Raw genomic sequence first — 27,195 nt, 5'->3', positions numbered from 1 at the left:
AAATGTCGTAATGATTCAGTGGCATGCTAATCGATCAAGCCTTTATTCTTAGTTATTTCAATTGTTCTCCTCTTTTGTAGTTGATGAAGATCGCCTTTGATGAGGAGGTAGCGTCAGATCTTGCTGAGGTGTTCAGGAAGCACATGCATAAGCTCAGATACCCACAGCACGTCCAGGGCACGTTTGCCTTCACTGTGGGTCAGTCTGCAAAGCTGGTGGTGGAGCACAAGACCAAGGACAAGAACCAGTCGCTAAAGTAAGACCTGAATGGATGTTAGTCTAGGATGGAAGGATCTTGCCCTTTAAACAACACACAAATCTTAGTCTCAGCACATCATTTCTGTTTTTACGCCCATTTTTTCTCACTCACATACATGCTTTCCCGGTCCAGCCTCTTCCAGTTTGGGTCAATCATCCCAGTGCCATTGGTTAAATACAAAAAGAACGAGAGGAAATGGCAAAGAAATGGCGTGTGGTGGCCATGAATTATTTGGCAGTGGAAATTTTGAAAGCTATCCTGCATTAGCAGCAAATGGATGCCATGATAAACTCAAAAGCGGTTCTTCACTGCTCTTGAAGGCAGGACCAATTATCTTCAAACTCTTTTAAGAGCTGCTTTTAGCGTTTTTGAAAGATGCACCATGACAACAGCTCAGACATGTTATGTATTTAAATGGTGAGTTTTCCCTCTAGGCTTGGATAGTGCTTGATATTAAAATCTTTGGGCTGCTGTTTCTTTTAGAACGCTGTCTAAAAACCTGGTTAAGACCGCAAAGAGGACCATTGGGCGTCAATATGTAACCCGGAAAAAGTATTCCCCACCGACATGGGAAAACCGCAGCAGTTTGCAGTCTGAGTTTGATGAGGATGAGATCTCTGGTGAGATAAAGACAAAAACACACACTCATTCATTTTCATTTTGAATAATGATTGTGAACACGCAATTATGCATTATAATGCAACTTCCCTGACTGAACAGTGTCTGAAGAGCCAGACCAGAGTTCGCTCACGCTTTCCTCCACCATCCGCTCGTCGGACCGCCAAACCATGAGTAATGTGGTTGAGCGGGCCTGCTGTCGTGACTATCAGCGTTTGGGACTGGGAACTCTCAGCAACAGCCTGACACGCTCCAAAAACGAACCCTTCCGGATCTCCACTGTCAACCGGATGTACACGGTCTGTCGAAGGTCAGTCCCTGAATTCCCAGAAGCTAAATTTCAAACGCTATTAACCATTGTATTAGTGTAGTATTTATGTCTTAATCTCATTGCCGGTCTGTCCGTGTGCTTCAGTTACCCAGGGTTACTGATCGTGCCTCAGAGCATCCCTGACTCCACCATCCAGCGCATCTGCCGCTGCTACCGGCAGAACCGTTTCCCTGTGGTGTGCTGGAGGAACTCGCGCACCAAAGCTGTGCTGCTGCGCTCGGCCGGCCTGCATGCTAAAGGCGTCGTAGGCTTCTTCAAATCACCCAATGCACCCACTGCAGGTCAGAGCCAGATGCAAATTTTAGAGATTAAAATGGCCATTCTCTCTGTAGTAATTGTGTTTATATATATTATATTTTTAGTATTATATTAAAATATATTTTATTATATATATATATATATATATATATATATATATATATTAGTGGTGGGCATAGATTAATTTTTTTTAATCTAGATTAATCTCACTGTAATCTTGGAATTAATCTATATTAATCTAGATTAAAATGGCTCATTTAAATTCTTTCGAAGGCATTCAGAATATGTGTGCTACCCAAATAATGTCTAAAAGTAGGCCTAAGTCTTTGAGAATGGGTTTCTCAAGTCAGGTGGCGCATTAGACCAGTGGCTCATCTCCTGTTTCCAAAATGCTTCACAAACTGCTTGAGAAAGCTGTTCTACTATGATAATTGGTGATGAAAATAATTCAAGTTCAATCAGATTTACTTGTGTTTACTATTGGATACATCTTTACATCTAACTGATAGAGTTGTGCTGACGGGCTTGCCTCGGTTGCACTCAAACATAGTAGTTTAACATTACATCAGTGCTTGGCCTGGCATCTACCGCATTAGCTAAGGGATGCTTTGCGTTTAGGTGGTACTTGAGACTGTCAGCTTAATGTGTGGAACGCTTTTCAGAGAAGATAAGGTAACTTATTTTAGCACAATTCACACCCAGCGGTAATTTAGGAAAACAAAATCTCTGAATGCTCCACATGAAACTTTGGTCTTCTGACCTTTTTAACATCGTGTTGATTTATTTTGGTTAATATGTGTGAGGGAGAGAGAGCAAGACAGCGCTTAGTGTGGAGATGGTGAAGTCTTGTACACTTTCGCCTGGCTCCGAAGTGAGATTGCGCGCGCGGGACCGGGTCTCTCTCTCTCTCTCTCTCTCTGCTCGTTCTTTCAGTTAAACATGTGCCCTGTCACAAGCGCAGCAGTTCATCTACATTACTAAGCGTGCCGCACAAGCCCTGAAAAGTGAAGCCAAAGCATCTCGATCGCCCCCCGGTGACTGGTCCTAGTATAGCTCATAAACCCCGCCTCCCCGTGTTATTCAATGGGACGTGAGACCAACTAAACAATTAAATTACACTTCACATATCTTTTGTCCAAAGATAGTTTCTGTCATTTACTGTAGTTTTCATCGCGCTGATGTAATTTCAAGTGTTTGTTTTTTAAAATAAGTCTGTTTTTAGTTAGTTATTTGATGCTATAAAAACTGTGCGGTGGCGTACATGATTGACAGCTGTGATTGACAGGTTCTCTGAGCAAAGTAGTCACTGAAGCAACAACTTACTTTTTTCGGGATCTTTGGAGGACTGAGGAGATTGGATCTTTAAATTTAATGTATAAATTTCTATAATTAATTATTTCAGACCGACATAATGGTATGTTCTGCAGCCGAGGCGCTTGCTTACGCTTGATTCAGCGAGAGTGAGGGCAGGACCAGAGCGGGACGTTGATTTCGTGGCTTTACTTCCTGCTCACTACTGCGCATGTCTGGTCCCGAAATCGCAACTGCGCAGACTCAAGTCCCAAGATGTCAGCCCCATATCGGGACAATGGCGGCAAAGCCAAGCTTTAGATTGTCTTTTCCACTCGATGTTTAACTCCTCTGCTCAAATCTCTTTGACATCACGAATGACGCACAGATGCGTATAGGACGTCGCGCTATGGTGCCCGATAAAGGACAAAAGGGAAAGTTGAGTTTGCGGTCTGTATATTATGGCTGGGACTCGGAGCAGGAGCATTGATAAGAGGAATCGTTAACGTCGAGGGCATACAATATCGATGGTTCGTATAACTTAGAACCGGTTTTCGAGTGGAACCGGTTTTCAATTCCCATCCCTACCCCCTACAGTGCAATTCGGCTAGTTATCAGTTACATCAGCGCTAAAATGTCAAGATGAAAGTCATCATAGCTTGCGTAGTATAGACCCAGCTCAGCTCCCAACCCAACTTTGAGAATAGATTAAGGGCGAAATTTTGTTTATCGCCCAATAAGAGTCTCATGTTAACGCAGCACGTTAACACCGATAACGGCCCACCACTAATATATATATATATATGTGTGTGTGTGTGTGTGTGTGCAAATATTTTTTTATGAGCAAATCAGTGTTAATTTAGTATTTATTAATATTTTGAATTAGCGTTTTCATCGTGTAAAGGATAACAATCATCTTTGATATCTTGTCAAATCCATATCTAATGAGTAATTTTTACTAATTTTGTTATGTGCTTTTGTCTTTTTTTCTTAATATTTCTACTTAGCTTTAATTTATATATATATATATATATATATATATTTTTTTTTTTTTAATCAATTTCAGTTTTAGCAATTTTAGCACTTTAACCTAAACATTTTATTTCAAAGCAACATTTCTCATCTAATGTTATAATTTATTTTATTTCAGCTTGATTTAGCTAATTGTAACAACACTGGTATATGCATATTACATTCATACGTAAGCATATCACATTATAGGCCTTTTATGCGTTTGGCAGTCACTTTTATACATTCAAGATATGCATTTGATCAGTTCATGCATTCCCTGGGAATCAACCTTATGACCGTTGGCATGCTAGCACTGCTCTTCTGTTTGAGGTTTACGGTTTAAGCCCAGCTCCCTAACCACTACGTCACATTTACATGTATCAGATGAGCACAGGAAGAGACAAAACAGAATATATTGATGGAATAAATCACAAATGCAGTAAATAATTTAAAAAAAATTAATTTAATGCATCTGTGTTTGGTTTCAGGCCCGTCCCAGGCCGACTCCACCAGCCTGGAGCAGGAGAAGTATTTGCAGGCCATCATCAGCTCCATGCCCTCGTACAGTGAGGCCAGCGGGAGGAACACACTCAGCGGCTTCACCTCCTCACACATGAGCACCTCAGGTCAGACTGGGACCCTAACCTTTAACCCTAACCAATACTAATCCTCACAGACAATGTCAGACAATTGGATGTACCTTAACAATCCACTTTTGATATTCACACCCTATTTTCTGGGCCTCAGACTCATCAGACAAGCTGAGGCAGCCTAAAATTGGAGCTTTAATGAAACAAGTCATGGGGACTAAAGAGGACATGCCAGGAACCTTCAGTCGAGGAGGTGAGAAGTGTGTTTGAGACATTTGATGATCCTCACGACTTAACCCTTCCCTTCTTTCCTCTGTTCCCAACCATTTATATTCAAATATAATTTGACATCCAATCCTACATGACGTGTGCATTTTTGTATTGGCTTAATGCTATATGCTAATGTTAATTATAGGGCTGAAATAGCTGCCCGAATTTGTTTTCTGAAAATAATGGGCATTTTTATGTCATCTGACCTTAGCGCTGGGTCAGAGGGCAAAGGTCATCTCCCTCTCCCAGCCTAGAGTTTCACTCAAGGCCCGCAACTCGCCTAGAGGTACAGTAGGCCCGCCCCTGCTCTTAAATCTAACCAATCAAATTTCTCGACAATGACTCCAGCAAGTTTGAGCACTAAGTGTCCAAGTAGTGTTGTAATCCTCTTTTATCTGTGCTAACTAATCGTTGACCACCATTTTTGTTTGTTTTATTTGTACTGTTTGTGCGGATGTGATGAGCATCTCTTTGCATGTGATCTACCGGATTGTCATTGTCTATAATGTGTTTGCAGAAATCACAAATTCTCTACGCCAATACCCAAATAAACACACAAATGATTCCACAAAGTGGAATTAATTGCCCATTCTCCATCAGTAAATGATCTTTATTGGTCCTCTTTGTGTTTCTCAGGGAAATGGGGCAGTATTCGTGGAAGTGGCCGGCTCAGCACGTATAACCCAGATGTGGGGAACAGGCTGGCTGGGAAAGAGTCTCCTCAAGCTAATGGAGGCCCAACCGAGACCTATTTCCTTCGCCAACAGAGAGCGTACCTCTACATCATTGGAGACAAGTCCCAGCTCAAGGTTACTGTCTTAACTCTTTTCCCACCATTGACAGAATTTTACGTCATTTATGAGACAACGCTTTCTCGCCATTGATTGTTTTCACTGTTATATGGTAGTCATTTTTGTAATTATGATGTCTAATGATATTACTATAATTATTAATAATAATGATAAAGATGATGGTCATAATAATTGTATTTATTTAGATCAATACATAATGTTTATTATTTTTATACTAACAATACTTATGTATTTGTTGTTTATTTAGTTATTTCTATTAAAGAATAAATATTTTCAAACATTTATTACACTATTTATTACTATTATAGGTGTTATTGTTAATCTATTGTGGTCTTCCAAGGGTCTAAAATTAACTTCTTTTTTTTTTATTAACCAATGTTTACACAATTCCTACAATACAGACTCAATAGATTCTAGATTTAATCAAACCTATTGATTGCAATATTGAATTGTGGGTGCACAAGTGAAACTCCCAGCGTTGTGGTGTGGTGTTCAGGGTGGAAAGCAGGACTCCTTCCAGCAGTGGGAGGTGGTGCCTATCGAGGTCTTTGATGTACGGCAAGTGAAGAACAGTTTCAAGAAGCTGATGAAAGCCTGTGTGCCTTCCTCAACCAACAATGATCAAAACATGACTTTTCACCGTTGCCTGGAGGAGTCAGAGTGGATGAATCTGGTACCTTGCACTTTTTCCCATTTTAATTGGGTTTATCTGACAATTATAAAATCATGTTATTGATGTTTATTGTGTTTGTGTCCCATAGCTTCACAGGGTTCTACAGGTGTCTGTTCTTGTTGTGGAGCTGCTGGACACTGGTTCCTCTGTCATGGTTAGTTTAGAAGATGGCTGGGATGTCACGACACAGGTAGGACACACACTTAAACATGCCTGAGTGGTGTATGCCATCAATTTTTGCAATGTGTGCATTAATGCTGTGTTGGATTTAGGTGGTGTCCCTGGTGCAGCTGCTGTCGGATCCATACTACAGAACGATTGATGGATTCAGGCTGCTCGTGGAGAAAGAGTGGTTGTCGTTTGGCCATCGATTCAGCCACCGTGGAGCCCAGACGCTAACCAGCCAGAGCAGCGGATTCACACCTGTCTTCCTTCAGTTCCTCGACTGTGTTCACCAGGTATGTGTACTAGAGGATGGATACCCGACCCGAGCCAGACGGGACCGGGTTCGGACAGATATTTAGAAATTATGTTCGGGCTCGGTCACATCAGCGCGATATGGCATTGAACATTTTAAATTTAAAACAGCTTATTATGTTGGTAGCCAATGTGCCTGATGCTTTCACGTGATGCAAACGTTCGTTTTTGTGATTAAAATCATGTAAAATATTACCATAACATCTGTCTTCCTGTGTGCGGAAATTTGTTTATGATAGTCATGACAACGAAACACGTGCATGCGCGCCTGCGTTAAGTGCGCTTGTTTCTCCGTGCGCGCTGATGCACTCATCCTGCTGACATTTCCAAATGTCTTCCTACAGTTGCTTAATAAAAAGAGGCTTTCCACACAAACGCACATGTGTCATTAGTATGAGAAAAAAAATTGGATTTTAACTGTCGGTCTCGGGTCGGGCTCGGACATAAATATCTTTATGCCTGTCGGCTCGAGTCGGGTTCGGTTACTGCTCTGTCGGACACGGGCCGGGCTCGGACAAAAAAATTTGGCCCGATCCGCACTCTAATGTGTACTGGTGGCTGTTCGATACAGGTTTTCCAGTAGCTAGAGGGCATGGGTGGCTGATAATATTCTTAACCTTCACAATATTTTGCTTGTCAAGAAATTTGTATCCCTATCAGTAATAGTACATGCACACGCATTTGCAATATATGCCAGTACTTAACATTTTTGTTGAGCAACTCTCATTTGTTAATGTTTCACCATTTTCTTTATGCACTCAAATGCATGCTATTTATACATACAGGATGTGTCGCTTGTTTACATGCATTATTTATTCAGTTTTTCAGTGGAGCTGTTTCTGGAAAGTTCTTATCTTGTGCACTGTAATAATTACATCTCCATAGTCAAATGACTGTTTTGTTAAATGCTGATAGAAGCAATCACTACACAGGGTTCCCGCAGATCCTTAAAAAGTCTTAAATTAGAATTTAAAATGTAAGGCCATAAAAAGTCTCAAGTCTTATTTTTACTTATGAAAGTAAGTAAAAATCTTGTTTCTTATCCTAATCACTTGCTTTTCCTGAATGAATCAGCCGTTTGAACGAATCGGTAGATTGAATGACTGCCTCAACTCACTTAAGACAGTGACTTGCCGCCACCTACTGGCGGTTTTAGTTTCATATTTAAAGTGCCCTTTAATTAATACGTTAAAATTAGAAATCATTTCATATTTAAATATGGAATAAAAAACAAAACAATCTCATAGCTTTATTTATGCCGTTGTAAATGGGGTGTAAATATATTAATGCCAGTTCTGATGCCGTTTCTGTCTCACCTCTGCATTGCAGAGATGGATTTTGATTTAATGGTTTAATTTGACTGGTAACAGTGGTACTGTATTGTTATTCTAATAGAATTTAATTTGTATTTTTCATAAAAGGTGATGAAAAAAATGTCCAAATATATAGGTGAAAATGCCCCTGGAAATCAATTTAAGGTGGCAAATGTTGCCCCTTAATAAAAATGTTAATTTCTGTCACTGCTGTGAACTGACCACTGCATAGAATATGAAAAATATGAATATCTGTGTGTGTATACTGTCAACAACAGACCTAAACCAACCATGGTACCAGTACAAAAAATACAATCAGTAAAATATCATCTAATTATTATCAACAAAAATTTAGATATATTTTTGTCAATATTATTTTTAAATAATATTTCCCCTAAATGTACTGTATTAATTTTGATTTCTTTAGGTCTTAAAAATGTTTTAAACAGCCTTAAATTTGACTTTAAAAAGTGTGCAGCAACCCTGCTACTTGTTGTCCAAAGGAAAGGGAAAAAGAATAAACTTGACCTGTTTGGTGATGATGTGAGCAGGTACAAGAAATTCAGCTGGCACAGGAAAGCAGCTTGTTAATACATGCTGATATTCACACACCTCCTCCAACTTCCTGCTTTGTCGCTCTAAACCTACCACACCTTTGAAGATGAGATGCCTTACTATAACTTAACGGGATTGCGCAAGCCTTATCCAGCTAATTTACCCTGAAGATAAGGACAGACTTCCTTCGGGAGAAATCACATTGGACACAATTATTTGCCCCCTTTTATTAAATACTTTTTGCAACCTCCTTTTGTCAAGATAACAGCTCTGAGACTTGCCCACAAGAAAACTTGCCCACTATATTCTCTGTTTCTTTAAAATGTCTTTTACCTCATCGCTATGATTCCACTGTTTTGTAGATACCTTCATAATTACTTTTCTGATTGATCGAAATGCATAGTAATGATTTACAGATGAACATCTATTAGAGTTCCACAAGGTTCACTCTTGGGCCCGGTTCTTTTTGTCATATATACTCTTTTATATGGTTTTGTGTTGTGTTTTTTACAGTCAGTCCATGTTTAATGCAAGCAAATTTAATTAGTTGTTCTGCACATTAAGATCTTGATAAATGTTACATTTCAATATTCTTCCCTCTGCTCATTTTCACAACAGATCCATCTGCAGTTCCCCATGGAATTTGAGTTCAGTCAGTACTATCTGAAGTTTCTAGCCTACCACTACGTATCCAACCGCTTCCGCACGTTCCTGCTGGACTCGGACTATGAGCGCATAGAGCTTGGTGAGTCTAAATCCACAACCAATAATCAACACATTTTCAACACAATACCTACTATTATCTTTGACTCTTGTAATGAGATGATCAGATCTTTTCATGTTATTGTTTCCTCGTGTATTACTGTCAAAAGTCAAATTACTTTTCTGGAGGTTTCATAATGCATATTTACATTTTTCAATCATTAAACCCTATTTGTCCCTATCCCATGTTTTCTGTTTAGGTGTCTTGTATGAGGAAAAAGGTGAGAGGAAGAACCCTCAGGTGTGCAAGTCTGTCTGGGATTACATTGATCGACTCAACAAGAAGACCCCCATATTCTACAACTACATGTTTTCACCCGAGGAGGAAGAGGTCACTTTCTAATTTTGTTCTTGTCTTACTCCGTTTAGTTTTTCATTATGTAATTTGCACACAAAAAATGTACGGGATGACTTTCAACCAATACAATATTTAAAAAAAAAAGATTTTTATACTTATTCTTCTATTGATGTTAGTTTTTTTATACTAGTAGTACACTAGTGCCCTCTGTTGGTTATTGTGTGTAACCCACATTTCTTTTTTTTTTTGCAGGTCTTAAAGCCCTACAGTTTCATCTCCAACTTGAAGGTTTGGGACTTTTACACGGAGGAAACGCTTTCTGAGGGTCCGTCCTTTGACTGGGAATTAGTGCGGGGTCGACAGGAGAAGCCACAGGAAGAAGGCGGTGAAAGACTGGAGACGACAGCAACCAAGTCCCAGCGGAGGATCGTCTGGCCTTGCTATGACAGCCTCAGTAAAGTAGTGCCTGATGCCATCACCAAACTCTTGCAGGTGAGGAATAAAGCTAAAGTCCTCATTATAATGAAATTATTTTCTTCACACATGCATCCTGATTATCGGCTTATATGTGTGTGTTTGTGAGCAGGATCTGCAGAACCTAGAAAGTGAGTTGGGACAACCTATGGAGAAATGGAAGGACACATGGGACAAGATTAAGACCGCCCAAAGGGTTGAGTCCAGACTAGAGAGCAGGGTAAGAGTCTAAACAACATCTTATCTCCATCTACAACTTACTAATGGGATGGCGTACTAATAGTCTGTTTCTCCTTCCTCAGAACTCCTTTTCCAGCTCTCTGCTCATGTCGTCTAATCTGAGTCACCAGCGGCGCTCTCAGGGTGTGTATCTGCAAGAGAGTGGAGTCGGCTCCTCCATTAACCTGGCATTGGACTGTGAGGGCAGCGCCACGTCCACGCCTGCAGCTGGTCGGCCCAGTACCAGCACGCTCTACAGCCAGTTCCAGAGCACTGAGAGCGAGAACAGGTCTGTAAAGGCTCTCTTCAATCTTCACCGGCTGCCGCTGGGTGTGATTTGGGGGAAATGACACTCTCGGCTTTAGTTATGGTTGCATAGATGTAACGAATTGACGTTTCACCTAACGTGCTTGTGTAGATAATGCAAGACATATCCATGGACTTTTTAAAACAACTTTAAAGATTAAAATTTATATGAATGTATAACTGAAAATGTAAAGTGTAGGTCCTGTTACTTGTGATTTAAATTTTTTTTGTCTTCGCTAGTTCATTTTAAGTGGCCCAGTGGAGTGCCAAAACACATTTTAACAAAATTTTTAAATAAATATTTTATAATATTTTCTTAATTTAATTATTTTACCAGTGATGTTATGTTAACTAAAACTATTAAAAATTATTTTTGGTTTTTGAAATAAAGCTGAAATACAATTAAAAATATAAGAATTAGATGAAAAATGTTCCAGTTAAAGTACTAGAATTACTAAAAACTGTTTTTTTAAATAATGAATTATAGCTAAATAGAAATATTTGAAAGACACATGACAAAATGACAAAAACTAAAATACACTAAATAAATTATTATATATTTTAATAATAAAATGACTCAATTTTAAACTAAATTAAACTAATTAAATTGTTATATAAATATTTTAATAAATGATAAATACATTTGAACTAAAGCTGATTAAAAATATGAACAAATACTATAATATTATATAAAAAATACTAAAATAACTAAAATACTAAAAAAATGTAACATGAACTCTTAAAGCGATATCATAAAGAATTTGCAAAATGCTCTTTGCTGTAGTTTCAAATGCAATATGGATTGGCCTAAGTTGAATGTTTGGAGGTCGGACCTTCTCTTTAATAAAAGTGATGTATTTTTTATTTTTTTTGGATAATAGGAGCTTTGAGGGTATTTTATACAAAAGAGGTGCTTTGCTGAAACCTTGGAGACCACGTTGGTTTGTACTGGATAAGACCAAACACCAGGTAATTCATTGCAATTGAAAATATTGAAAACATTTTAGGATTTAGACCCATAATAGTTTCAGTATGCAGCAAATCTTAGATGTTTTAAATTGAAAATGAATTATTTTCAATCTGTTTCTGATCAAGAATAATTCAAAGGAACTGCTATTGATGCTCCTGCACCCCCTTTTCTCTTTTTCCTAGTTGCGATACTATGAAACCAGGCAAGATAAAGAGTGTAAGGGAGTGATCGAGCTAGCTGAAGTGGAATCTGTCATTCCGGGGACGCCCACCATGGGAGCACCTAAAAACATGGATGAAAAAGCCTTCATTGATGTAAGACCTCTATAATCAGCTCACATTGCTTTATTTGTTCATAATTCACACAGTATTGTTTAAAGCATGTTAACCTCTCCTCCCACTCTTTCAGCTCAAGACGACCAAAAGAGTATACAACTTCTGTGCCCAGGACAGCACGTATGCACAGTTATGGATGGACAGTATTCAGAGTTGCCTATCTGATGCGTAGAGGGAGGGGCTTTGCTGAGGAAAGAACTGTGACAATTTGTGGGGGGGCGGAGCCAGTGACAGACAGTGCTCATGGCCAATGGGCAACGCTTCCCCGGAGTTTACAGAGGAAAGTTGGAACGGGCTCCCGTGTTGGTGGTATTGAACTTTACGATGTCGCACCTCACCACATTTCAGCGTTTTTTTTTGTTTTGTCGAAAAAAGCGAAGAATTCCCTTTAAGACTGATGGTCTCACCTCTACTCGGCTTGTTTTAAACAGTCAAACCCCCTGGATGTTCTCCTACGGTTGTTCGAAAAGGCATGATGTGCGATTCTTCATCTACCGCTCGCATTCCACCATATTGCTCCAGTACTGCCAATGGCACCTGACAGCTATGCAGGGGCTCTAAAAATGCCCAATAACAAAAGAGTGACCCCTAATTTAACATTTAACCCCTTCTGATCCCCTTACTGTCACTATGCCACTGCTTGGAGCCGGACTGCACATCACATGTCCCGCCTTCTCATTGGCTAGACAAATTCTCTCGCTCCCTTCCGATTGGCTGGCTTCGTCAAACAGGGTCTCCGTGCAACGGTTCATGAAGGATTTGTGTTTAAGACTTGTTTTCCATTATGTTATTCACATCAAAATAATATGAAAACATCCATCTTTGTGACAGTTTACCATGTCCAAACAGTAAAGTTATCTGGAGGTTCACATTTTGACTGTTTACAGAACTAAATTCTTGGGTTCTTCCGATGAAAATAAAAACCACTATTGCTTTTGAGAATTTTAAGGGATGCTGAAGGAAAAGGAGGGATGTATTTTGTCATAATTTATGCACAAAAAAAGATGATTCTTTGATTTTTCGAAGACGAAAGACAGACTAAGGGGGGAGGATGGTGTGTGGATGAGATTTATAACCTCTTCGTTTCAAGTTTCTGTTTACACCAATCAGAGGCCAGAGACTGTAGCTGGTTGCAATGACAACTGGGTTTCGCATTCATTTCCTGTAACAAAAATATATGCAAACTCTGAATATGCATTCCGAATGTTTGAAAGAAACTCTTAAAACATCAATTTGAGATGGAAGTGAGATATCAGACCTGCCATATCTATATAGCAAAGTTTTGATCACAAATCTATAAATGAAACCGAATCAGCCTGTCCCGAAATCAAATGCGGGTGCTCGTGTGAGGCCAGTCGTCATGTGCTTCTGTTCTCCAGCCTCTGAGCCCTGGATCTGTCAGAATCAGTGTTTTAGTTAGTCTGTTACCTGTTCTGTTTTGAATCCTGTACATAGAGGAGTTTGTTTATATTATTCCTTTAGAGAAAGGGTCTATTTTGCTGGACTTGGTGAGGATGCATAAAAGTATCACCTGTTTATCACAGGACTGCACCGTTGCAGGTTTATTTTTTTGTTTTTGTTTTAAATTCCAGATACAAGAACTAACACACACATACACACACACACACGGTGTAAAATAGGGTAATACTTAAGATCTGTTGACAACGAAATTTGAATTGTAGATTTTTATTTCAATAACTCCCTTTGTATATAATACTCAAATGTGTATGTTAATGGTAGTAATTTATTTAACTTTGTCTCCTGAATATGACAGTCCTCAGAGCACCACTTAACTTTTAAATTAGAAATCCAATATGTGCCATTGTTTATCTCTGTTAACGTGACTAATGAGATTATATATATATATATATATATATATATATATATATATATATATATATATATAGGAAACCTTCAGATGTGACTCATAAATAAACCCTACATTTCTTTTTATTTTATTTTTTTATTTCTTTTTTTATTTTACTTTAAAATGATGCTTGATCAGTACACGTTCACATAATTCGAATCCCAGGATGCAACAGTTTTGTAACATTCATTATCTGAAAGCAAATACTGCATAACATTTTTAATTATTTATTTTTCATACTTTTTTAAATTCGATTTATTTAATCTGATCCAAGTTGTGTTGTCAATCATGCCATATATTTTTTAGGATTAAACCACTTGTGAGGTTCATGGCCTCCTGACATTTGTGTGTGTCCTGCTTTTTCTCTTTGTTTACTAGTGTCACTGCAAATATTTATATTAATTTAAAAATGAGAAAGTATAGGCTAAATATCACAATCCCTCGTTAAAACGTTGGAATATCTGCCCTTTGACTGTCACTGTCAGTCAAACTGAGAGGGTTTGGTTAATTTTACTGTTTAGAGGTGTAATTCTTGTTTGATGTATTGGTAGTGTTCCATTATGGACAGATTTACCAAAAATTTTAATTGCATCATTTAATCACTCAAATCTTGTTCTAAACCCATGTGACTTTTTTCCAGTGATTATGGGCAGAATGATGGCTTTAGTCACCAAATCTTTTTTTAAGTGTTTCACGGATGCAAGATATACAGCTTTTCAACACCACGAGGGTGTAAATATTTTTTGTTCATTTAAAAATATTACAAATTTTTTTTCGCGATGTCTAATTTTGCGCTTTCTGATCGTATCGTACTTGAACAAAGATCTATGGGGGAGTCCATAGCGCCATCTGTTGGTAACTTATTAACATTACATTAGCCGTATTGGCTACGTAAGTTCTTGTAACCTAAATGCAGATCTGATATTCATTTTTAACATTTTTGTTGGCATGAAGCCACTATTTAGCTCTAGACAATTTCATCTTTATCTGACAGAGAACGATATCAAAGAAGAACTTTGACGATATACACGCCAGCCTCTTTGACGATTACGCCAGCCTCTTAAAAACGTTGTGATTGGTTAATGATAAACCAATCACTATTGATTTTCTAAGCACGTCATGCCTTCGATAGCTCAGTCAGGTAGTTAGTTCGAATCCGGCTCGAAGGAAAATGTTTAGCCTACTTGCTTCAGTTTATTCTCAACCAGCAGTGTTAAATCAACATACTGGCAATTTTTACGTAATACAAACAGTAACCAATTTAGTATAGCAATATTAAGCATACAACTAACAGAAATCATACAAATTCCATGGTAAATACGTCATCTCAACCCTTCGATAGCTCAGTTGGTAGAGCGGAGGACTGTAGAGGCTCAACACTGAAATCCTTAGGTCGCTGGTTCGAATCCGGCTCGAAGGAGTTGTTTTTCCAATTACATTACAACACTTTGAAGGATTTAGTTCCAGATTTATGCTGATGCTGTAGTTTGTCGGCTGGCTGTATGAATAACTTACATGCCATTATTCGTTTCCTAACGTTAAGTGCCCTGAAAAGCCAGCTTGTGCTCTTCCTTATATATATATATATATATATATATATATATATATATATATATATATATATATATATATATATATATATATATATATATTACAATATCTTTAATTATATACGATAAACAAATGATTAATTTCTTCTTCTTTTTTAAATGTATTATGATTTTGTCATTAATAATTGGGCCTTTTATTTTGAAAGAGTCTTTAAGGTACTTGTTGTTGTGACGCCAGTGACGTAAAATAGCGATTTCTTCTTCACGCTGTTCTCACATGGAAACCTAAACATGGAGAATTCAAGCAGAGAGAACGTAATTGATGGCCAGGTAAAGAATATTCTATATCCTTGCGTATGTTTTGATCATTCATATTCATTTCGACACACTTGGTACGTACTGAATAAGTACTGACTGTTAGAAAAGTGTAAACATTTACTTTAAACGTGAATTATCAATAATTCAGCGTGCACATTAACCATGAACTGTAGTTTGGTAACTTTTATTAAACGATAGTGGGTGATAAAGCTCACGTTGGAAATGAATTGTCACATATTTTCAGAATAAACTGGAATGTAAATCACTTGTTATATCTGAACTGCCACCCTCATTATTACTTTAATCTTGCATGCTGTTTACTTAAAGGTACACGTTTGTTAAATAAAAAAAATAAAAATTACGCAAATAACTATGAACAGCACTTTAGAGGAGTATCATTGAAATGTTTTTTTTATTCACGTGAGGTAAAGAATCTAGACAACAGTCTTCTAGGGGAAAAAAGGCTGTTTTATTCTACATCTAGCTTATTTCTTTTCCAGGATCAAGATGAGACCAAATCTGAAAACGAGAAAATTGAACTGGATAGGAATAATACAGAGTTTCAGACTGAAACGAATGGTGATCAGAGCTCCGGTCCTCAACTCAGACCAACAGATGAAACCTTCGCCAGTGGACAGTCTGAACAAATAGAAGATCAGAGCTCCAGCATTCAGTCTGAACAAACAGGAGATCAGTGCAACAGGGGCTGGCTTGGACCAGCGGAAGGTCCGTACACCTGTGATCAGTCTATAGACACTGGACATCAGAGCTCCGGTACTCCATTTGAACAAACTGGTGAACAGAACTCAAGCGGTCAACTTGTACCAGCATCAGAACTGTGCACCAGTGATCTTTCTGGACTGGCAGGAGAAAAGATGTCCATTGTTCAGTCTGAACAAACAGGTGATCAGAGCTCCAGCATTCAGTCTGAACAAACAGGAGATGAGAGCTCCAGCGTTCAGACTGGACCTGCAGAGATGCCGTGTGGAATTGTGGTTAGTCCACATTCTGGCACTGGGTCATTGGCTTTGTTGAGCATGCAGTACAGAGGAAACAGCTCGGATGACAACTGTTCAGACAGGTGAAATAATACGATGTTAAAGTCTGTAGCTTCTGACCCATGCCTTGGTATCTTCAGTTAATCTCCTTCTGCTGTAGTAGCATCATATAAAGCTCATATACGATCATTTAATGTACATAATGTTCCAAAAAGCTAGTCAAAATGACTTGATTATTTAGTGATTAATGCTTAATGATTACTTTTATGTGATTCAGTGACTCAGACTCTTCGTCCTCCACATCGTCCTCTTCGTCATCGTCATCCTCTTCTTCCTCTGAGCCTCTTGAGGTAGTGATGAAGAATGCAGATGAAGACGATGAAGTTGTTGCAGTGAGCAATGAGAAGAGGCCAGTACCGGTGAAAATCCATGATGAGTTGCTTATCGAGGTGAGGGGAATGAGCTGTAATAGACCACTCCTTTTCCCCCCTAAACAGCAATCTATAAACCAAATTGATGTGTTTCTATTGGCAAAATTTCAAAAATACACCAAGATGTTAATACCTGGCATAAATGAGAATCTTCTGTGTGTTTAGGACCTTCCTGCAGTGGAGAACCTGATCATAAGCCTTCCAGAGGATACAGAGATGGAGCCCGTTGGCACAATATCAAGCATTGTGGAGCAATTAGGTATTCAGGTTTCTGGCAAACTCTAAGCATATATAAAAAAATAATATTGTGAAGAAAATCGAATAATTCTAAATAACCTCTTTCTATTTGAATTTGAAAATAAATGTAATTTATTCCTGTGATGGCAAAGCTGAATTTTCAGCATCATTATTTCAGTCTTCAGTGTCACATGATCCTTCAGAAATAATTGTAATATTTGCTATATTATTTTGGCATTTCTTATGTTTATTAAGCAGCATAAACATTTCATACATTTCTTATTATCAGTGTTGAAAAGAGTTAGTATAGAAAAGAAAAAAATTAGAGTATAAAAATTAGTATAGAATTAGGAAAGAAATAGTATTTTTTGGGAAACCGACACATTTTTTTCAGGATTTTAAAGGTGCTCTAAGCGATGTCGGGTGACATCACTTCTTGTTGACGTTTAAAGTATTGTCAAACAAAACGAAGGCTAGCTAGACCCTCCCTCCTCCTCATCCGCACACTAACCCCCAAACCCTTCTTATCGGTTATTGGCTGGAACAGTTTGTTATGTTTCGTGGTGCGGGTAAGCCCAGTTTGTTTTTGTTGCCGTTTGTGGAGCTTGGGGTGTCTGCAGAGACCGTGTTTTTTACAGTGTGTTCAGGGGACAGGCAGCTAGCGGATAGTGAGGAGATGTTTGTTGTATGTGACAAAAAATGTTTTGGCCTAAAAAACGCGTGACATCGCTTTGAGCACCTTTAAGTATTACACACACATACATTTGGGCACTGGGCAAAACAAAAACCATCTTAGCTAGAAGACACCATGCAGGTTTTGTCTTGCCTGAATTTAAAGGCCATCTCATACAAAATGTATTCATTTTATTTAGTGATCGTGGAGTCATACAAGAACACACCAGCACTGAATGAAGACAGTGTGTTATTCAGCAAAAACAGAAATTCTGTTGGCAAGGTCAGTAACAATTATCCATCTGTGGCAAATTTATTTCCCAAACTTTTGTAACTGTATTTACAAATATTTTAAATCTGTTGTCTTGCAATGTGGAAACACATCTTCTTTTAAAAGACAGATTCTGCAATAAACCTTTGTTTTGTGGTACTAAAAGGTCTTTGAAGTCTTCGGGCCGGTTTGTCAGCCCTACTACGTTTTGAGGTTCAACTCCCATGACGATATAGACCAGAAAGATCTTAAAATTCGAGACCCGGTTTACTTTGCCCCTAAAATTAAAGATTTCACAGACTACGTCTTTACAGAGCGACTTCAAAAGTGAGTACCTCATCATTAGAGCGGAAAGCTTCCAGTGTGTCTGTTTTATTGAAAAAACACTTTGATGCTGTTCTGCTGTGCTATGTTTCCTCTAACATTTACAAATGATACCTCTCAAACAAGGACCAAAGGCTCAGATGCATCCTGGAAGAATGACCAGGAACCACCCCCTGAGGTAAATGTGCCCTTTTCATAACAATTATTTGGGAAATCAGGTCAGCAAAGGCTTAATCTCTATGGAGAGAGTGATATCCTGCCTTAATATGTCATCAGTGTTATTTGTTAATAAGTTATGGTTTAGCCTCTCCGCTGATTGTTTTTTATTCTGTGTAGGCACTTGACTTTAGTGATGATGAGCAAGAGAAGCTTGCCAAACAGAAGCTGAAAGAGAAAAAGAGACGGCAGCAAAACGATTCTGACTCAGGTAGGTCAAACAGTCATTTTATGTCCACATTTTTGTTCCTTTTATTTTTAGCTGCACGTTGTGAGCTGAATTCGAACCTGCGTCGCCCGTACGAGCACTATGACTTACTGCACACATGCGCTAACCACTCTCTCTTATCATCTTTCTTTGGTTCCTTTACCAGAGGATGAATCGGACGTCCATAAAGAGCCTCAAAAAGCAGGCCGGCGGAAGCCCAGACAGAACCGCAACATTCCCCGTGGGCAGCACCACAATCGTGGCGGTGGTTTTCATAGCAACTATCACGCTAACCCCCACTTCCAACCTGACTACATGTTCCGCCATCAGGATCCACACATGTTTCCTTTCCAGCGCCCAATGATCCCACCCTTTCCCAGACCTCCACCCTTTCACATGGGCATGAACCCGTGGCCCCCAGGGCCCAATCAGGGCTTTATGTTCCAGCCTCCACCTCCACCTCCTCCACCCCCATTTAATCAATAAACCTGTGACTGAATCCTCTTCACAAGCTGCGCCCTTAAATGGATTACAATCGTTGCATACTAATATAACTATATACAGGGGTGGATCAAACTTAACTGTATATTGGTAGTACAATTTTTGATTTTGTATTAAAATGATTAATTTCTTTATACTGTATATATATTTATATATTATTTTTCAGTGTGTCTCTTTTACTTTGTGGTGTTAGACATAATTACTCTATTTTTAATGCTGCATTGCACATTTATAACAAAGTATACACTTCAATAATGAGATTTATGTTCCTATTTTTTGTAGTACGGCCCGGTAGAAAAATAACAATCGTCAATCACCTGAACCGTGTAGAAAACCAAATTTTGACACTTTTTTAAAGAAAAAATGTGAGCGGTGCTAGCTCACTGTCTGTTCCTGTGATTTTGCCAAGTAATTATGTTCCTGGATCAATATATTTCAACATAATTTTGTCTGCTGCATACATCATTGAACCTGACTGGTAATAATAATAATAAAAATAATAAAAACAGCCATGAGAAGATGCGATAAGCAGTGACCAATCACGTAACATTTATTCCAGGGATCAAGCTCATAGGAATGTGCACCTATAGAATGATTCAGTTACCTTTCACTGCTCAAGTAACCTGGATAAGTGAGTGATTGTCTTTTTCTTAACAGTATAGCTGTGATAATTGTCTAATTACCGGTTTTGTAATCTAAAGGCATCTGGTGAATGAAATGAGTAATTTCCATCCACTTTCTTTTGTTTTTCCTAAATGGAATGAATTTTAAAGTACCATAAAGTTGAACATTTATATATTGCATAAGGTGATATTTACTCCTGTGGTTCTCAATCCTTTTGACTATATATTTAGCATTTTAATTAAGATAGTTAATATAACTTAATTTAACTAATTTTAAGACTTATTGAGACCCTCTTATTGGGATTGAGAACCACTGATTTAGTCCAATCTGCTCTATTATCAAAAATGACACCCCTGGTGGTCTGTTCTATCGTTTTTCCATATTTACCAAAGACTTTCAAAATAGCTTTAGCTCTGTTACCTATGATCCCATATCCCTTTTCCTACAGATATTATGGATGTCCTGGAATGCCTTCGTCTTTCTGTTGTTTAGAAACTATAATTCTGACCTCAGCATCCCAAGTGTTGTGACTCAAGGTCACAGTGTGTTTCCATCAGATTGCCAGTGCCCAGAGCACGTAATCCATCTGGGAACTGGCAGTTTCATTTGCTTCCCTGCAATATGGAGCACCTGGATGGAAACTGTGGACTGCGATTGCTATCTCAAGCATTTTTGAGATACTGAAACAGGATGGAAATTTGTGTGGGTTATTTTGCAGTTACATATAGCTCATTTTCTAATTGGGGGTACATTTACTAAATACATTTTATTGAAAGATGTTTATTTTTATTTTAAAAAAATTTTTAATGCAAAATTCCAAAAATTGCAAACTATAACAATTTATCCAACATTGTTGATTGCCAATTAGGTTAATATACCCCTCGAGGGCTAACAATAACTTAAAACTTACAATAACCACCACAGAAAAAAATAACGTTATGGTGTTGATCACTGGCTGTTTTGATTAACCTGTTAAAAAGTTGCATGGGTTTGTAAAATAGTTGACACATTTTTTGCCAACAAAGGAAAATGAAATGTAAATTCAATATAAAAAAATGCCTTTTTCTGAGGTATTAAAATTTTAGAAATAACATTTCTATGAACATAATGTTGACTAATAAAGGTGGTAAAGCGGCCACGTGCTGGTAAAAGGTCGTAGCTCTCAGAAAATTACGAGTTTACACGTTGTAATTCTACAAGCGCGTGGGAGCACACATTAATTAAAATTAAATAATTAAAATATGTATTCTGTAAATGTATACTTTTTTTAACGAAAATTTTTAGAAAGAAAATACATTTATCAACAATGGACATTTTCAAACGGCCTACCCTAACTTGTAGAATGATGTATCCCTCGCTGTGCAGATCGTAGATTTCTGCAGCTTTAAAAAGAGGCCAATTTCCTTTTTTTTTTTTTTTTTTTTTTTGGTGTGTGTGTTTATGCGAAACAGAGCGTGTTAACGGACTCCCAAATAACAACGTTAACCTTTGAGCATGTGTAGCTGTGTAAGTATGTGATTAAACTTTCAACTTACACTACACAGAAACCCTATCAGTTTCTGATGGTGTCTTTTTTTGTTATGAGGTGTCATTTAAGGCAACATTCTTGGCCCTGTTTCAGCGGTGATTCAGTTTCCTTTCGGTGACTGTGCCAGCTCGGTTGCCAAGCAACGCCATCAAGTTGCTGTGACAGAGTGGCAGCTCGTCGCGCGCTGACACGAATATCCTACAATCTGAATGGTTTTGCAAACAAAGATGATAAGCTTCTGCGAATGGCAGAATATGTCTCTCGGGCAGCTGTTGTTGCATCTCAACAATGAGACAGGTCATTGTACATCGATATATTACATGTAATATGCTAATTTGACCAAGATGTGAGTTACAAAAGAGAGTTTTTCAAAATAAATGACCACCACTGTCATTTCTAGTCTTGTTTGTTCTAGTATGTTTGTGTTTATGGTCAACAGTATGCAGTATATTTTTCAGAAAGTAGTGAGCCGTTGTCCATAGCCTGAGACAGAAAGTGAGATAATGAACTTTTAAACGGTTTCAAAATGTCTCTTCTCATAAAATGATAATAATTGTTGTTTATGCATATTAATGATATATATGTCTTCTATTTCAGGATGTTTTTTTTAGGACTTTGCAAAGCTGTGTCCTCACCTCTTGCTTGGACATCTGCCCTGATCTGAGAGTTTCAGTATGAGGTCTTCATGTTGTTTGAATTCGTATTGCTGGGAGTATGAAGACCAGATCTGCACAAATCACTGTCGGAATGTGAATATACCCTGCCTGAAATAGTTATGATGCAGTTGACTGCCGTGATGTTGACTCACATTTATTAAAACTTCTTCAAAATCTATTGAGGATTATGGAAAAGTCGATAATAAATACAATTAATAATACAAATATAATTTTGTATTAATCTTAATAAATTCTTTATTAATCTAATAGGCTTAGTAAACTTTGATTAAAGAAATCGAAACACAATTAATCGCACCTAACATAAAAGTTTGTAAATATACAATATGTGTGTGTGTGTGTGTATATATATATACATACAAACCATGCATAATATGTATATACACACACACACACACACACACACACACACACACACACACACACACACACACACACACACACACACACACATATATATATTTACAAACTTTTATGTTAGATGAGATTAATCGATTTGAGTTTGACAGAACTAATTTTAATTTATAATAATATAAATCAATGAATAAATAAACAAACAAACATATAGCAAGAAACCAACTTTACAATAATAAATACAATTAATAAAAAAAATTAAGTCTTCAAATAATGAAGACTTAAAATAATAAACTTATTATATTTAATACTTAAAATTGTCAATAATTAATAATAATCATCATCATAATCAAATAATATTAAATATCTTAAAGGAAAATTCAGTCATTAATTACTCACCCTTATGTCGTTCCAAACCTGAAAGACTTTCGTTCATCTTCAGAACACAAATGAAGATCTTTTTTGTGATCTTTTGAAAGTGATTTCTGTTGACAGCTACACAACTTCCACTTTGATCCTTCAAAAAGTTCATAAAGAGATCTTAAAACTAATCCATATGAATTTAGTGGTTTAGTCCAAATTTTCTGAAGAGACACGATCGCTTTATATGATGAACAGATTGAATTTAGACTTTGTGCTAGTTGTGTAGCTGTCAATGCAGGGACAGAAAGCTCTCAGATTTCATCAAAAAGATCTTCATTTGTGTTCCGAAGATGAATGATGAACTTGTTACTTTGTTTTTTTTATGTGCAGTCATTGTGGCCCCAAATATAAGTGCAAAATCATCAAAATGCTCCCAAAAGACAGCTGATTTAAATCTGTGGGAAAATGGACCACACAAACCAATCAAAGAGTTAACTGATGAGAAAAGAGCAAAGTGAGGCAAAAGATAAAGGGGGAGCAAGAGAGCTAGATGGAGTGAGTGAGCGAGAGAGAGAGAGAGGGGGAAGGAAGGAGGGAGACGAGACGAGAGGAGGGCACGCAGTAAACGACAGATAATACACAGGGAGTAACGGAGACGTAAGCTGTCAGTGTCCTGAGCTCCACAAAGATCTCATTAAAGGTAAGCAGACTGTGTGTTTGAGAGTAAGAGAATGATCATGTTGCTGAAATACCCTTGATGCTGTGCAGTGTTTCAAGCTTTGTTTTGCAAGGAGACAATAAGAAACAGAGAGAGAGAGGAAGGAGAGAGAGACCAACACAGTTATTCAGGAAGAGCAATAAACCATCTATAAGCAGTTTAGACGGTGATGTCTGCAGTTGTTTAGAGGGATATTGAACTGATCTGTGTGTATTTGTGTGTGTGTTTCAGGATGTATCGACCGTCGCAGCACAGTGTGTGTGGAGCCTGACATTCCTCGCAGGGCTGTGTGTGTCCCTCCTGTTTTCTGACCATTATCACTGCGTGTGTTTGGACATTTCACCCCCTCCAACCCCCCCCCCCCCCCACACTTCCTGAGGCCTGTCGCCACGACAACCATGGACTGCGGATTGCGTCTGCCGCCCGTCATTGAGGAGGTCTTGGATCCTGCAGGTGTGTGTGTGTGTGTGTGTGTGTGTGTGTGTGTGTGTGTGTGTGTGTGATGTTTCTACAGGTGTTCATTTGTGCATCAATGCATGAAATAATTATTATTTTCTCTCCTCCTACCTCCATCTGCATTGTTTATCTGGTCTGTCATGAGGCAGAAGGTTGTTTAGAAAGATGAGGTGTCTGATGTTAAGAGAAACAGAGATAATCTAGTATGTCAGTTTTTCAGTCAAAGGTGAGGTTATGTGTGTGTCTTGGTTAAGACAAATATGCGTAGATAAACAACGAATCTCAAAACTCAAACCTGGTTTTCTGTTTATTAGTCTTCTACTCACTTGCTACAATGCAAAAATTACTTGTTTATCAGTATATTTGTCTTGGTTTCCCAGTAGAAATATCGGTAACCCTTTACTTAAAGCCTTTATGTATAATGCTTTATAAAGGTATTTATAATTTATGTTATAATGCATTATATCTTTTCATAAATAATTGTAACCAAAGCTAAAATATATTATAATATCTGCAGATAGCTTGTTACGTCTGAAACTGGCTGTTTGTCATGTGTTTAATGCATTATACTTTCTAAAGGTGTAAGAATGAATAGATAAGTATTATAATGTATTATAACTGTTATTTATGATATATACAGTGCATTATAAAGTGCATCACAAGGCATAATATGCATTATTTATAAAGGCTTTAAGTAAAGTTTTTACATAATATCCAAACATTCTGAAAACAAGATAAAGTTCAAAAGTGAAATATTGCAATTTATTTTCAGAGAGTGTTCTTCAGTGTTGTTCTTACATCATTGGCAATTGTATTCATTTATTTTAATTATAACAAAATTTAGCTAGTGTTTATGTTTAATACAGCAACAACAAAATATTTCATAATTAATATTAAATAATAATAATTATTTGCCAATGGGATAAAAAAAATCAACTTAATTCAAGATATATTCTCTAAAAACAAGACTTATATTAAATTTTCTTGAGAAGCAGTTTTTTTAATGGGATAAAAATGTATTAGGATTAAAAAAAGACAGAAAATGTTGTATGTATGTATATACAGTATATCTATATCTATCTATATATTTATGTCTAGAGTAATGGTTTCAAACCACAATTTGTACTTTTTGGGGAAATTAAACTTATAGTTGTCTCTGCATATTAAGAGATAGAGAAAGTATTTTTATGTTCAAGAAATATATGTCAAACTTTCCAAAATTGCCAATTTTGACATCAGTGGTTCTCATGCTTCATGACTGACCTTGTCAACCAGGCAAGTTTGGTGAACTGTGGTCTGCTTGTGTGTGTCGGCTAGTAAATTAAGCCTGTTTTGTTTTTACACGCTGTATATTTACAGGAAAATGGAGTAGCTTTGTTACCATAAATAAAAAGTATTTGAAGACGTGCAGCAAGGTGTTATGGGAACCCAAATACTTGCTTTCTGATACGTTGCGTGCTCACTAGGGTGTTGTTATGAAACTATTATATTTTGAGTGTTTGTGCGCATACATTTTTTGTGTGCACACTAATGCTGTCGATTTCTCCTCGGAAGGGCTTTTATGTCTTAAATAGCTGTTGTCTGCAGACTAGAGGGATTGTTTTAAATTGTGCCTCTGATCAAAAGCAGCGCCGAATGTGAACTTCAAAGCTTCAGTCCCAGCGTCTCCACCTCCATTCGTCCGTTCCCAAAGAACATCGCCCCCTGCGATAAGACGCAAGTATTGTTTTACTTGATCTGACTTGGTATTACCGCAGTAAATTGGGATATATGTTTCTGTAGGTGGCCTTGAGATAGATTGAAGGAGGTTTAGAAGCTCGCATGGTGTTCGGGGAACGAGAGAGGATCATTTTAGCACAGCACTTTCATGTCACACCACACTCATGTCTCTTATTTGCAGGGCTTCCATGACAATTCCTTCTAAATGCCCTGCTGATTTAGCCAGCAGTGATGGTGCTGCCTACCTCTCCTCCATCCACCAGACGCCCACATGCTCCACATTATTTGAGTGCCACTTGCATTCCCTGTCCACCCCCGGATGATGAAAACACACGTTCTTTCTCTCACCTCCCACATTCTGGGTGCCATAGCGCCTACAAAGTTTAGGTCCAGTTAAAACCCAAAATTTTTTGCTACCGCAGCTCATTTACAGGCACAAAGAGGCCCTTTCTCATTTCATGCTTGTTTAAGTCTTTGTCCAAGCGAATTGTTCTAGAAAACTTCACTGAGTACTGACTTCAAGAGATTGAAGAGCCTTTTTTTTGTGTGTCTTCTTTTTACACTGATAGAGAAGTCCGTTTTTTGACTAGTCCCTCATTTTGTGAAATCTAAAGAAAATTACACCTAAAGTGCACTTACAGTGGAAGTCTATGGGGCATCATATCGAGAGAAACGTTAAAAGCCTTAGTTAAATCAGGACATTTAAGTATATTTTATATATGTGCCTTAAAAAACAATACTGATGTGCAACTTGAGACAAAACAATGGCACTGACATATTTTAAGATATACCCGTGCAAGTTGCTTTCAGTTAAGACAGCTCAAACATGCATTTTATTCTGGGACTAGGCTTAAGTCTTATCTGTGAAACCGGGCATATATGTCTTAATATGAGACTATATAAATGTTATTCTCATTAAAGTCATTAAACCTGTTACTTTTGAATTATATACAGAAAGACTTCTGTATTTTTATTTTATTTTATTTCTTACAGATGATCCACATGGAATAGCCATTCAAAATTTGATTTTGGACAACTTTACATGCAGCTCAAAAACGTTTTTACAAGCATACAGGCTGCAAAATTGGTCTTGTTGACATTTCTTCAAGTGCTCTTATACTATACACATTTTTTGTTGTTTGTTTGTACAATGTACGATGTAGCCTATTGAAGTTATTTTCTGTGGTAATCGACCGCATGCGATCTCGATTCAAACACCAACACGTTCTCATTCCTAAAGTGTCAATTAAACCTTTGACAAAAATCACACTGGAACATTAAAATCTGCGTTGTCGCTGTCACTGACCCAGAAAGCAGTTGTCAAGTTGAAACAGCTTCACAAACA

General features: G+C 37.7%; 3 protein-coding genes and 1 non-coding gene across 15 annotated transcripts in view; all 4 read left to right on the top strand.

Annotated features, from left to right (window-relative positions):
* sbf1 (SET binding factor 1) overlaps positions 1-14,030 on the top strand; it is a 59,018-nt gene extending 44,988 nt beyond the window's left edge. For 6 of the 8 annotated variants that reach the window (XM_077234725.1, XM_077234724.1, XM_077234730.1 and 3 more), the window contains 19 exons: positions 81-256; positions 743-879; positions 980-1,187; positions 1,293-1,489; positions 4,256-4,393; positions 4,515-4,610; positions 4,839-4,913; positions 5,264-5,436; positions 5,936-6,112; positions 6,201-6,302; positions 6,385-6,570; positions 9,076-9,202; positions 9,420-9,550; positions 9,770-10,009; positions 10,104-10,211; positions 10,294-10,499; positions 11,398-11,485; positions 11,669-11,800; positions 11,895-14,030. In XM_077234725.1, coding sequence (XP_077090840.1) covers positions 81-256; positions 743-879; positions 980-1,187; positions 1,293-1,489; positions 4,256-4,393; positions 4,515-4,610; positions 4,839-4,913; positions 5,264-5,436; positions 5,936-6,112; positions 6,201-6,302; positions 6,385-6,570; positions 9,076-9,202; positions 9,420-9,550; positions 9,770-10,009; positions 10,104-10,211; positions 10,294-10,499; positions 11,398-11,485; positions 11,669-11,800; positions 11,895-11,993 — 2,796 coding nt within the window. In that variant the 3' untranslated portion in view covers positions 11,994-14,030. The remainder of the gene's footprint in view (positions 1-80; positions 257-742; positions 880-979; positions 1,188-1,292; positions 1,490-4,255; positions 4,394-4,514; positions 4,611-4,838; positions 4,914-5,263; positions 5,437-5,935; positions 6,113-6,200; positions 6,303-6,384; positions 6,571-9,075; positions 9,203-9,419; positions 9,551-9,769; positions 10,010-10,103; positions 10,212-10,293; positions 10,500-11,397; positions 11,486-11,668; positions 11,801-11,894) is intronic. The other 2 variants (XM_077234728.1, XM_077234731.1) reach the window with 1 other exon arrangement.
* A 990-nt stretch (positions 14,031-15,020) lies between these two features.
* On the top strand, positions 15,021-15,108 carry trnay-gua (transfer RNA tyrosine (anticodon GUA)). The gene is given in 2 exon segments: positions 15,021-15,057; positions 15,073-15,108. It is a non-coding gene; the product is annotated as a tRNA-Tyr (tRNA).
* A 340-nt stretch (positions 15,109-15,448) lies between these two features.
* On the top strand, positions 15,449-19,555 carry naf1 (nuclear assembly factor 1 homolog (S. cerevisiae)). The gene is made up of 9 exons (XM_077234723.1): positions 15,449-15,568; positions 16,057-16,637; positions 16,832-17,003; positions 17,151-17,244; positions 18,095-18,177; positions 18,332-18,492; positions 18,616-18,667; positions 18,826-18,916; positions 19,080-19,555. The coding sequence occupies exons 1-9, from the start codon at positions 15,530-15,532 to the stop codon at positions 19,397-19,399; spliced, it is 1,593 nt and encodes a 530-aa protein (XP_077090838.1). The 5' UTR covers positions 15,449-15,529; the 3' UTR covers positions 19,400-19,555.
* Positions 19,556-22,197: 2,642 nt separating this feature from the next.
* The window catches only part of ccdc136b (coiled-coil domain containing 136b), a 35,461-nt gene continuing 30,463 nt past the window's right edge, over positions 22,198-27,195 (top strand). For 2 of the 5 annotated variants that reach the window (XR_013205346.1, XM_077234721.1), the window contains exons 1-2: positions 23,510-23,657; positions 23,907-24,128. Coding sequence is in view for 4 of the 5 variants with exons in the window: in XM_077234721.1 (XP_077090836.1) it covers positions 24,074-24,128 (55 nt within the window). In the remaining variant the exon portion in view is untranslated. Of the gene's footprint in view, positions 22,316-23,505; positions 23,658-23,906; positions 24,129-27,195 lie in introns of those variants that run through there. The other 3 variants (XM_077234719.1, XM_077234718.1, XM_077234720.1) reach the window with 3 other exon arrangements.

The sequence above is a fragment of the Siphateles boraxobius genome, unplaced genomic scaffold (genome assembly GCF_051911475.1).
Source record: "Siphateles boraxobius isolate OS27281-9 unplaced genomic scaffold, OSU_SipBor_1 19, whole genome shotgun sequence".
NCBI lineage: Eukaryota > Metazoa > Chordata > Actinopteri > Cypriniformes > Leuciscidae > Siphateles > Siphateles boraxobius.
This window is presented reverse-complemented; position numbering and strand designations above follow the sequence as displayed.